Source organism: Odocoileus virginianus, chromosome 26 (assembly GCF_023699985.2).
Source record: "Odocoileus virginianus isolate 20LAN1187 ecotype Illinois chromosome 26, Ovbor_1.2, whole genome shotgun sequence".
Classification (NCBI taxonomy): domain Eukaryota; kingdom Metazoa; phylum Chordata; class Mammalia; order Artiodactyla; family Cervidae; genus Odocoileus; species Odocoileus virginianus.
Window position 1 is genome coordinate 30,868,040 of NC_069699.1, and position 12,955 is coordinate 30,880,994.

The 12,955-nt window shown below is 42.8% G+C and overlaps 1 protein-coding gene across 1 annotated transcript in view; it reads left to right on the forward strand.

Annotated features, from left to right (window-relative positions):
* Window positions 1-3,527: 3,527 nt before the first annotated feature.
* Window positions 3,528-12,955, forward strand: part of SUCLG2 (succinate-CoA ligase GDP-forming subunit beta) — a 263,040-nt gene continuing 253,612 nt past the window's right edge. The window contains exon 1 of the mRNA XM_020890178.2: window positions 3,528-3,862. Coding sequence (XP_020745837.1) covers window positions 3,779-3,862 — 84 coding nt within the window. The 5' untranslated portion in view covers window positions 3,528-3,778. The remainder of the gene's footprint in view (window positions 3,863-12,955) is intronic.

Genomic DNA, 12,955 nt, shown 5'->3' on the forward strand with positions numbered 1-12,955 from the left:
CTAGGAACTCAAAGGAAGAAGGCAGGGTAAGCTGTCTCTTGAGTCACTGGGATAGTTCACTTGAGCGTTTACCACTATGGTTTGATTTGTTTGCTGTTTTTTTTTGTTTGTTTTTGTTTCAGTTTCTGAACTAAAGAACCCTTTGAGAAAATTATTTACAATGCAGATCTCAGACTTTATCCTAAATGATTCAGTAGGTCGAGAGTGGTGCCTAGGAATCTGTATTTTCAAAGCTCTAGAAATGTAGAGGTTCCCTGACCCCTATCTTCTACCCTCTTCCAGGAAGCAACCACTTTAGACTCTTTTAAAAGTTTCATCTGGCATGTACACACCTCTGCCCTTGTCCAATGCTATCAACGTAAGTTATAAAGTGTCAGGGGTCTTATAACCCATATCTCAGATTGGCTCTGGTGTTTTACATTAGATATCAAATAAATATTTATTAAGAACTTAGAGGAAGAAACATAACGTCTTTTTTTTTTTTTTAGTTTTTAAACATGAGGCTAGACTTTATTATTTAATGCATTAATAAAGAAGGACATTTACCATATTAACATTGTTTTTTAACATTTTGATAACTATTCTAAATGTAACTGGTTTCTTTTATCATTCCAGGCACTTTATTTTATATATTCAAAAGCATTATTCTGAATAGGGGTCGTGGGCTTTTCACCAGGCTGCCAAAAGTGTCCATGGGCCTTGGTTACACACACACACACACACACACACTGATCCTTGATCCTCATTGAGAGTGGGGGCAGCCTTTCCCTGGAACCAGAGCCCCTGCCAGGTCCAGGCAGCCCAATGCTCTGAGCATGTTGAGGAAAGTAAACCACTCCTGACACATGACAAAGATACTGCTTTGAGACACATAACATTTATTAAGACCCTACTATGTGCAAGGTCTTTATACACATCTTATTGAATACTTACTATCACTGTGTGATGCAGGTAGATCCTCAGGTCACAGATTCAAAGAAGACAGATATGGGCTTGAACCCAATCCAGTTTCACAGAAAACTCGGTGCTCATCTCAGTAAAGCACAGTGTATAACTCTGGTGGAATCCTTGACCTCAAAGAGCTTCCTATTTGGGAAACAAAAAGGATAGAAGATACGGAGAAGTCTTAGGAGGAACTCCCAAGTGTAAGTTATCCTACATGTGTTTATTTCAAACTTTCTCTAATCCTGGCCTAATGCTAAGCACTGGAGATACCATATGAAGGCCCTTACGCTCTATATTCCCCAAACTCTGGGCTGCAGAGATGCCAGAATGAGAGAATCTAGAATGAAGACACTGAAGAATTGCAGATGCAAAACTTGAGCTCCAAAGCTGACGACTAGCCTGTCTTCCAGTTGAAATAGGAAAACTCATATGATGCTACCCAGCCCAAACAGTCACTAGTAGATAATGAAGCAAAGATTGCCACATGTACTTGAATGGTAATCAGAAAGCTTCTGCCCACTTCACTTCCAAAAACTCTACCCCTATAGAAAAAAATTCCATCCTAATAGAACACTCCTCAAAGAGTGTCTAAATAGGTTCACCTTCCTCTTTATAAAATGTACTCTTTTTTCCAAACCCTTTCAAGTCTCGGCTGGAAAGGAAGTGATAGTAGCCAACTCCCTTGCCATAGTACTGTCTGAATAAGCAGACTTTGATGAATTCTACAGGTGGTCTGCTTCCTTCTGTCAACATGTTCAAAGCTCTCACCAAGTTTAAACATTCAGTCTGCAAACATTAATAAGGGTCTTTTCTCCATATTGACTAGATGGCAGAACCCAATATGAGTAATGAGGATGAAGTGGGAACTCAGATTGACTCATGTCAAGAGGAGGGTATAGTCAGATTCCCAGCTTTGGAGTCTGCTCCCAAGCTGTGACCCTGGGCAAGTTACATTTCTTTCATGCAGTTACCCCTCTGGTAAAATGAGAATAACAGCATCATCCTTTACAGGGTTCCTGTGAGGATTAAATGACCCATATTCAGAGGCAGCTGAACTGAGTACATGTAAAGGAATGAACGTAAGTTTGACAGTGAAAAAAAGGGATCTGTGAGTTGATACTGATACAAGTGAAAACAACAATAAAGAAAGAGGGATTTCCCTGAAAAAATAGTGGTTGGGAATCTGCCTTCCAGCTGGGCAACTAAGCCCCAATCAGCAAGATCACGAGATCTGGAGCCTACCCTCCACAAAGAAAAGATCTTGTATGCCACAACTAAGATCTCAAGTGTGGCAACTAACACCCAACAGAGCAAAAAATAAATATTAAAAAAAAAAGAATAAACAAACGTGGGGGACAGTAAAGCTCTTCTGAGTAGAACATAAACTATAGAAATGTAGAAAGGAATGGAATTAGACAATCATGATTTTTGAAACCACCACAGTAAAAACTGATTTAAGAAATAATCATCAATGGATATGAAATCTAGCCAGTAAAACTATGATTAAGAATGGGCTATAAAGCTACATATCTATATCTATAAAAAAAAGGGATTGAGGCAAAATGTAAACAAGTGCTATCAATAAATCTGGGTAAAGGATATTTGGGGGTTTTGGGATAATATTCTTGCAACTTTTCTGTAGATTTAAAAAAAAAAAAAAAAGGATAGCTCAGTTGGTAAAGAATCTGCCTGCAATGCAGGAGACCCCAGTTGGATTCCAGGGTTGGGAAGATCCCCTGGAGAAGGAAAGGGCTACCCATCCCAACAGTCTGGCCTAGAGAATTCCATGGACAGTACAGTCCGCGGGGTCACAAAGAGTGGGACACAACTGCGCAGCTTTCACTTTCAAAGAAAACTAGCAGAAATAGTTGCTCAGTTCTGTTAAATTTGTACCTTTTCTCATGATCATAGGCTCAAGAATAAAGTAAGGTTAAAAATTCGAAAATGACACTTTATAGGGTTGGGAGAAGAAGGCATGAGTTTGAAACCCATTTTCAATCCTTATCAGATCTGTGACCCTCAATAAGCAAGGAAACTTCCTTGTGTCTCAGTTTTTTTTCTTCTGCCAAATGGGGATTTTTTTCATTGGTGCCTACTGGAAGGCTTGCTATGAACACTAAACGAGTCCTTATTTGTAAAGTGACTGCCACATATTAAGCATATTTGCTAGCTATTTTTATTCCACGGACAGTGCTTAGAGTCATGTAAGCTCCAAGTAAACTCTTGGTCTTACTCTGGCGACTACACGTTTAAAATCCTTCAATATCTTTGTCTAAATCTTCACAAAGAGACAAAGTCTCAGTAAAGCGTAGAGAGAGGACCTCCACTGACCTCTTCAGACCTGCTTGCTTCTCCCTTACTCCTTCAAGGTTCACCTCAAACACCGCTTCCCTACAGAAGCCCCTGAAGCCCCAGGACCAGAGCAGAGGCCTATCCCTCACTTGGTATCCCATACGGGCCGCTCCTCAGAGCACTCCCTGGAACCGGCAACAGGCACTGGCCTCTCGCTCCAGTGCACTTTAAGTCCACGACCGCTGGGCTCGGGGTGGGTTTTCGCTCACATTGTGACCCGCGGTAGCGCGGAGAGGAGGCTCCAAATGCTGAAAGCGAATTTGGGGCCGAGGTGGCGGTCGTCGTGGGGGACGCAGGGCTTCGACAGGTGCTCCCTCAGGAGTGTGGCCGCGTCCCAGGGTCACCAGGCGCGCCCGGGCGGAGGGGGCGGGGCGGGCGGCAGGCGGCGGCCGGCCCCGCCCCTTCCCCTCCCTTCCTCTTCCAGCCCCCTCCCGCCCTGCCGGCACCCAGTCAGGATACCCTCGCTGGTTTCCTGGATAAGATGGCGGCCCCCGTGGGAGCGCAGGCCCGGAAACTTCTGAGAGACCTGGCGCTCCGGCCCCCGCTCCTGGCGGCCAGGTCCCAGGTGAGCGGACCCCTTGGTGGGGGCCTCGAGCAGCCGTTGGTCCCCTTCCGTCCCCTTCTGTCCTCCTCTTCCTGGTCCCGGGTGCGCGGTCGCCGCGGCGCCACACCTGTGGAGAGGACGCGCGGTGCGGCGTTTGGGGCGCACGAGGGACCCCAGCACCCTCTCCTTCAGGTGTGGGGGGTGGGTCCCGGGCTGAGGGGTTAATGACAGCCGGGGCCACTTCAGAGTGAGAGCCACCCAACTCTCAGTTGTCGCTGACCTGGGCTCCCTCAGCGCCGGGGAGGGCGCCGGGCCCAGTACCAGGCGCTGCACCGGCAACTTCAGGAAAAGTTCCTGGAAACGGGGTTTGAAGTCCCGAGGTGTTATTGTGTTCCCAACACACACACACACACACACACACACACACACACACACACACACACACACACACACACACACACACACACACACACACACACACACACACACACATTGTGTTCCCAACACACACACACACACACACAGACACACACACATTGTGTTCCCAACACACACACACACACACACACACACACACACACATTGTGTTCCCAACACACACACACACACACACACACACACACACATTGTGTTCCCAACACACACACACACACACACACACACACACACACACACAGAGGGTTTGAAGTCCTGAGGTGTTATTGTGTTGCCAGCACACACACACACACACACACACACACACACACACGGGGTTTGAAGTCCTGAGGTGTTATTGTGTTGCCAGCACACACACACACACAACCAAAACACAACCTAGAAGTTGAGAAATAAATTTTTTTGAGGCATTTATTGAGGACTGTATCCTGACGAAGTTTTTGGATAGCCCCGAGAAATTGTTGGAAAGAGGTAGGGGAGGAGCCAGGATTTATAGGAGTTTTTGCTGGAAAACAAACAAAAACCAAACCTTGTGGAAGTTTAAAAGGTTAAGATTAATCACAAAATATAGATATGACAAGTTAGTTATTTTGATGCTTTTCTCCATGTGGAAGGTGTAAGAGTCTGGCATATTGAAATTATTCCTTTGATATGCATCTTAACCTTATCTGGGACCTGTTTACAGTTCCTCTGAATCCTCAGTTCCCCTCAGGGTGCACTGTATGGGGCCCCTGCAGTGGCTGCTGATTTGATGGTAGGCGACATTACCGCTTACTAAAATGTCAGGTAAAATTTTTTTCTTGTCCTGTTATCTGTTCTGAGGTAACTGCCAGTCCTCAGTTGCCAGTCCTGCTTTTGAACCCATTTAACAAATGGCCATGTGATGAAGGTACCTAGAAACCCACCCCAGCCTTGCTGGTTTAGTAACTCACTTCCTGGAGTGAGCTGCCTGCGTTTGCAGACTGGCAGGGTTGGGTGTGGGTGTGGGGTGCTGAGTTGGTGAAACGAGGGGGTCAAGGAGAATAATGGGAAACGGCCTTCCTCAATTTAGTGAAAATTCAGTCCTGTCAATGGAACACATTCGAGTATTGCCCTTGTCCTCTTTCTCCTTGTTTCTAGAGAATAAAATCCTAGGAGGGCCAGTGATGGACACTGAATAGCTATTTGAGCTTGGCCTCTAGGAGAGTTTACTTTCTGTAGGTGGCAAGAGCCATAGTAGCCAGAAGGCCTTTGGGGAGTTAGGAGTTGGTCATGACTCTTGGAGAAATGACTCAATTACTCAACTTTTTATTCTCCATTAGAAATATTTCTTCCCTTTTGAAGAAAACAATATGGGGCTTGGCCACAGCACAGCCTTGTCCTTGTCCCCATTTTTAATTGATGAGAGACAAATGATCATTCCTGCAGTTTTATCTAGGATGTGCATAGTATGGGTTTTTTTTTTTTTAATTGAAAGATAGCTACTGATGATTTTTTGAGTTACTCTAAACTTTGGTTAATTATGACATCTGAGTTTTTTTTTTTTTCCCCTTTTCCTGACTTCTCATTTGTATGTTTTTGTTAATGCAAATTTAAAAGGTGCTAATAACATTACTGTAATATCTTTAACAGGTACTTGACAGTATGGTAAGATAGCAAAGGGAATGGTGGCTTTTGTCTAATTAAAATCACTAATAACCGTTGTAATAGAGTAAGGGGAATATCTCCAGGTGATTAAGTTCCATTCATTAAATGTTAGGAAAAAAACAAGAGCTGTGGTGCTAACTCTGAGAGTAGACTTGAATTGATGAGACACATGAGGCCTAAGGCAGTGAAAATTCGAGCAAAAGAAGTAATTGTGTAGAAAAATTCAAGTGTTTAGCTGAAGTATGGTAAGGCTTCTTGCCTTAGCAAGAAATGGGAGCCTGAATACAACATTTTAGAAAATCTGGTGGGGGATACCCTTGGTTTGGCAAAAAGACTGGGTAAAAGAATCTTCTACCTCACTCTGTCTGAAAACTTTGATTTACGTAGTTGTAGATGAAGTGTTGTCCTGTGAACACACACTTAAGAGATGAGAATTCTTTTTTTTTTTTTTTAAGTCAAGAATAGTACACAGTGTTCAAGAACTGGAAATGGGCATTAGCAAGTATCTGATCCAAAAAACTCATTTCACAGTTCGAAAAATGGAGCACTAAAGAAGTTCAAGGACTTATTCAAGGTTATAAAGAGAGTTTGTGGCAGAGCTGATTCCAGGTTAAAGGTTTTCTTTTCAGTTTCCATTATACCAGTTTCTGATATAAGTTTCTTCATGAAAATACATTATACCAGCATGTAAGTTAGTCTGCAGAGCACAGAGTAAGTAACCATGACCAATACTACTGATCCATTTTAATTTTCTTCTTTGTAAACATCTTAGAAAAAAATAGATGTTATGTAAGGAGCCCTTTTCATATTATTCGGTGTTTCTTTGTATCTGCTCCACCTGTCAATGCATTTATGTTGTGTTTACTTACTCCCTTGCCCAGGGCAGACATTACACTTGAATAGGACTCTGTTTTTCCAGAAAACTTTAGAATCCTCCCGAAGTGACTCAGAAATCGGTTGCTATTCTTGGCTCAGATCTACTTTGTGCCGTGCCTTGTGCAAAGCTTTTGTGTGTACAGAGATATAAGACCCAGTTTCTCATATATGCATCAATATATGATACATGTTTTTCTGACTTACTGCACTCTGTATGACAGACTGTAGTGATGACCTAGATGGGTGGGATGGGAGGGGGTAGGGAGATCTAAGAGGAAGGGGATATGTGTGTGCTTAGAACTGGTTTACTTTGTTGTATAGCAGAAACTAACATAACATTGTAAAGAATTATACTGTTAAAAAAAAAAAAGACCCAGTTTCTGCTGTGAGAGGTAACTTCAGCCACTCTCACAGAATGCCATAGAATGACATTATCTATCCCCTCCTCATAGTTAAATTTGCCACATATTCTTATGGCTCCCCTTGTGGCTCAGCTGGTAAAGAATCTGCCTGCAGTGTGGGAGACCTGGGTTTGATCTCTGGGGTGCGAAAATCCCCTGGAGAAGGGAAAGGCTACCCACTTCAGTATTCTGGCCTGGAGAATTCCATGGACATACAGTCCATGGGGTGGCAAAGAGTCGGACACGACTGAGTGACCTTCACTTTCACTTTCCTGATGCTTAGTGTCATTGACAAACTGGAGGTAGTGAAGGACGGGGAAGCCTGGTGAGCTCCAGCCCTTGGGGTCACAAAGACTCGGACACAGCTGAGCAACTGAACAACAAATGTTGTTGACATTTTGTTTTCTCTGTTGTTGGGCCCCACATAGTTAGCACCACAGTTCTTGTTTTTTTCCCTAACACTTAATTAATGACTTTGATGTTAGATCCTTAAAGGGCCACCCTTTTGCCATTTATTTTACATGTATTTTTTTCTATTCAGTTTCTACCTGGAAATAGGCTGTTTGAAGTGCTGATATTTGGGGATGGTAAACAAGACAGGTAGAGATCTTGGCCACATGATACTGCATTTTAATAGGGGTGGGAAATGGCTAGACTGTACTTACATAAACAGTAATGAAGATGATTTCAGTCAGTGACATGCTATGAAGAAAGTAAAACAAGGTCTTGGGGTAGAAAATGAATAGTCTAGCCCAGATGGTGTGTCTTAGATTAGTTTATCAAGGAAAACCAATTTGACAACTTGTTCTTTTTATTGTTTTGGTTTAATTTTTTTATTGCAGTGTAACACATACACTAAAAATATGCATGTTATAAGTGAACAGTTTGAGTTTTCACAAACTGAACGTGTCCAGGTGAGCAGATCCATATCAAGAAATTAATCATGTAGCAGCAACTCAGAGGACACCCTTGTGCTGTTACAGAACTACTACTGAGAAAAGAGTGGTCTCCTGAGTTAAGTCACCACACAGTGCTCTTGTTTGGTACTTTAAGTAAATGGAATTATATGCACTCATGTGATCAACATCATGAGATACTGGAGGTGGCATTTTCACATTTGAACTGAGGCCTGAGTAATGGAAAGTAGCCAACCAGGTGACTTGACATTCTGGGGAAGAGAGGACAGCAAATGCAAAGGCCCTTAGGTATGGCCTGAACTCAACATACACAGACCATTAAAGAGGTGGAATGTGATAGTACTAGTCATGGTGTGTAAGGTAGCCACGGCCTGTGATACTTTTAGCACTAAAGCAGAGCTAGTTGTTTTTTCCTAGTTTCATGTTGGCTTATTTTAACAGATGGAAGTAGTTACGTTTGTTGTAAGGTGTGTATGTAACCTGTGTTAACTTTGTGGTCTGAAGTGTTTAGCTATCAAGCGGATTCTTTAGTAGACCAAAATTTTCTGTCACTGAAGTGTTCTGAAGTATATACCGTGATGTTTAAAAGAAACACTTGTTAAAGCAAGTTTTCATCTTCTGGGACATACTTTTTAAAACTTCCATGCCCTGTAGTTATGACTGCATGTGCCAGGCCTCTAGAAGTTAGTGTGTTAAGCTGAACCAACTTGATTGGAGTCGCTGTCCATACATAGGGCTTGTTTTCCAAAGAAAAATATTGTTTAGAGTAGCAAACTTATAAGCCTGCTCAGGCATGTTGTAAAGCCGCTGGAAGAGTAACTTGGAGCAAGTTTTGTGAATGGAAATGTAGTGCTCAAGTCACATTCTGCTTTAAAAAGTTGTAACAAATACAGATGACTTAAAAAAAAAAAAAAAAAAGAACTTTAAGTTTTTAAAAACTCCTTACCAGGCCCTGCAAGACCCCACTTGATCCAGGCCCTGGCTACCTTACACACCATGACTAGTACTATCACATTCCACCTCTTTAATGGTCTGTGTATGTTGAGTTCAGGCCATACCTAAGGGCCTTTGCATTTGCTGTCCTCTCTTCCCCAGAATGTCAAGTCACCTGGTTGGCTACTTTTCATTACTCAGGCCTCAGTTCAAATGTGAAAATGCCACCTCCAGTATCTCATGATGTTGATCACATGAGTGCATATAATTCCATTTACTTAAAGTACAAAACAAGAGCACTGTGTGGTGACTTAACTCAGGAGACCTTGCATGACTTACCCACAGTTTTTCAGCTAGTAAAAAAAATAGCTGAATCCCAGTCTGGCTGCCAAAGGCCAGGCATGTAATTATAGTGCACTATTAAAAATAGCACAATATAGCAAGGCACAGCCTTATTGGGCACTGAAATGCCCTGTTACATTAGTCATGTCTTAGGAGAAGTCTTGATTGAGGGCACTGTGTTTAAATGTTTAATGGTAATCTAATCATGGTATTTAGCTTTTTAGTATGTTTACCCTCTCATAATGGTTGGGTGAAGTTCACAGAGCTGTTCTGTTGTAGGAGAAGCAGAGACTTTGTGGGAAAGACTGTCCCTAAGGCCCCTAGCTGTACAGTCCTTGGTGTGTGTTTCTCTATAAAGCCCACAGCTTCTGTCCAGGAACTCAGGGAGGAATGTGCCTTGTTGAGGGAAATGGAAACCATGCCCCTGCTGTTATATACCTTACAATAGATGACTCTGGCTTGATTTTCTGCTCTTTGCAGAAGTGGGAAAAGAAAGATAGATGCTTGGCTTTTAGAAGTGAAGGCTGAAGTTTACGTGGACATTTTTAATCAGCTAAATATGGCTGTGGATGCTGTGTTGGAAGTTGTGACTGACCTTTATCTGCCTTCTTGCCTAGAAGAATAAATATCTGACTTTTTTATTTTTAAAAATGAAGTACAACTGCAGTGTCCTTAGAAAAGGAAATTCATGTCAAATTAGATGTTAACCTACTGATTTCTGTGTGGGGAAGATCTTTCCCAAGTTGGTTTTGTTTACTGAGAAGGAAGCATTTCTTTCATGGATGAGAGATGGAGTACACAGACCCACAGTCACGAGAATCTTGCTGCCCTTGTATCCTGCCCCAATTCTATAGGCACAATGCCCAGAAACTCACTGACATATCTTGTATTTTGGGGAGGAAAAGCAGTTATACATGCAACTTCAGATCATTTGAATTCAACTCGTTTTACTATTCACTCAATCTGGTATTGTCCTTTGCTAGCTACATCCATCATTCTCTGTTACTAGATGAAAACGTTTGCCTGAAGAATTTGAGCTACTTGTATACATTTGGGCAAATAATAAAATCAGTATGTGTGTGTGCTGGGTGTGCTCAGTAGTGTATGGCTCATTTGCAACCCCTAGGACTGTAGCCTGCCAGGCCTCTCAGTCCATGGGCTTTTCCAGGTGAGAAAACTAGAGAGAATTGCCATTTCCTCCTCTAGGGCATCTTCCCAACCCAAGCATCGAACCTACGTCTCTGAATTGGCAGGCATCTCCTGAATTGGCAGGCGGATTCTTTACCGCTGCAACACCTGGGAAGCAGTGCAGAAAGTCAGTGATGAAATTTTGGGAAATGACATTGGAATTAGTCTGGTAAAGAGGATATAGGAGAAGGCATGCCAGGTGGAGTGTATTACGGGCCAAGGCAGAGGAGAGAGAGATGGGGAGATTAGAGGAGTCATTGCAGAAGACTTGAAAGGCTGGTGGAGATCTTTTAGGCAAATGAGGAAGGAAAGAAGGGCTGTAGAAAGGCCAGAATTTGCCATGATATTGAACTGCATAACTGAACATCAAGCACATATTGTTCACTTAGTGAATATTTTCTGTATGCTTAGTCTTTGCCCAATGCTATTTGTTGTAAGCTCCCTGAAGGCAGAGACTATTTATAGGGAAGACTATCTTCCCCATAAATCTAGTGCTTGAGAGAATGTCCCATGAGTGAGGGAGTGCAGGAAGAAGACATATAGCCCTACCCTCAGGAGGCACATAGTCTAGTGGCAAAACTGGTGTGTAAACCAGCAATCATACTGCAGCATTGTGAGGTCAGTAGAGTTATGTTTTTAGTCCTCTGAGGCACTGTTAGAAGGCACTTGCTTTTTCCTCTGCCTGAAACGCTGTTCCCTCTGATCTCAGACCTTGTTCTCCTCTCTGATCATTCAGCTTGTCATTCAACTTTCTGATTCTAACTAGTCTTCTAACAGGGCTTTTGCTATATAAGATATTATCTGACTAACCCTCTCCCCTGAGACTGTTTTCTGCTTCTCACCTGCTTTTTAACTCTTTGTGCTGTGCTTTGTCGCTCAGGTGGAAGATCACCTGGAGGAGGGCATGGCATCCCAGTCTAGTATTCTTGCTTGGAGAATTCCATGGACAGAGGAGCTTGGCGGGCTACAGTCCATGGGGCTGCAAAAGAGTTGGACATGACTGAAGTGACTGAGCACAGACACACACAGAGAATTTAGGCAAGTGACAAAGGAAAAGTCTGGTGGTGAAAGGGCTTTCATAATAATAGTACTGTGCATTCATATGTGACAGACTCTGTGCAAAGTGACTTCTGTGCATGATTTCCTTAAACCATGCTACTGCAGGCAGATTGTACTGTCTTCATATCGCATGTAACAGAGTAGAGGCATAGACCAGTCACGTAATAACCTGCTTAAAATCACAGGGCCTGGGAGTCACCTGCCTCATGATGATACCTGTTAAAACAGTAAGTTATGTTGCCAGATGGTCCTGTTTGACCTGAACTGTTTAATTATGCTGATTGCTTACCTTTCCACATCTTTTTGTCCCTGAGGGATGGGTACCTTGGTGTTTGAGCTTATGCTAATTTATTGTTGTTCAGTCACTAAGTTGTATCTGACTCTTTGTGACCCCATGGGCTGTAGCACACCAGGCTTCCCTGTCCTTCACCATTTCCTGGAGTTTGCTCAAAGTCATGTCCATTGAGTTGGTGATGCTATCCAACCATCTCATCCTTTTTTGGCCCCTTCTGTTCCTTCGTCAATCTTTCCCAGTGTCAGAATCTTTTCTAGTGAACTGGCTCTTCGCATCAGGTAGCCAAAGTATTGGATATTCACCTTTAGCATCAGTCCTTCCAATGGATATTCAGGGTTGATTTACTTTAGGATTGACTGGTTTGATCTCCTTGCTGTCCAAGGGACTTTCAAGAATTTTCTCCAGTATCACAATTTGAAAGCATCAATTCTTCAGCACTCAGCCTTCATTATGGTCCAAGTCTCACATTTGTACCTGACTACTAGGAAAACCAAAGCTTTGACTAGATGTACATTTGCTGGCAAAGTGATGTCTCTGCTTTTTAATATGCTGTCTAGGTTGGTCATAGCTTTTCCTTCCAAGGAGCAATTGTCTTTTAATTTTATGGTTGCAGTCACCGTCTACAGTGATTCTGGAGCCCAAGAAAATAAAATCTGTCACTGTTTCCACCTTTTCCCTTTCTATTTGCCATGAAGTGATGGGACTAGAGGCCATGATCTTACTTTTTTTAGATATTGAGTTTTAAGTCAGCCTTTTCGCTTTCCTCTTTGACCCTGATCAAGAGGCTCTTTAACGTAGATGGACTAATCAACTTTTCATGATTGTCTTCTTGTCTGGCTCTTTTGTTGTTCTTTAATCGCCCAGGCATGTCTGACTCTTCGTGACCGCATGGACTACAGCATGCCAGGCTTCCCTGTGCTTCACCATCTCCCAGAGCTTGCTCAAACTCATATCCATTGAGTGGGTGATATCATCCATCTGACTCTTACCAGGCTCTTATCTGACACCCTCCTTCCTAGGCTCCAGGGTCTGGGAAGCAGGA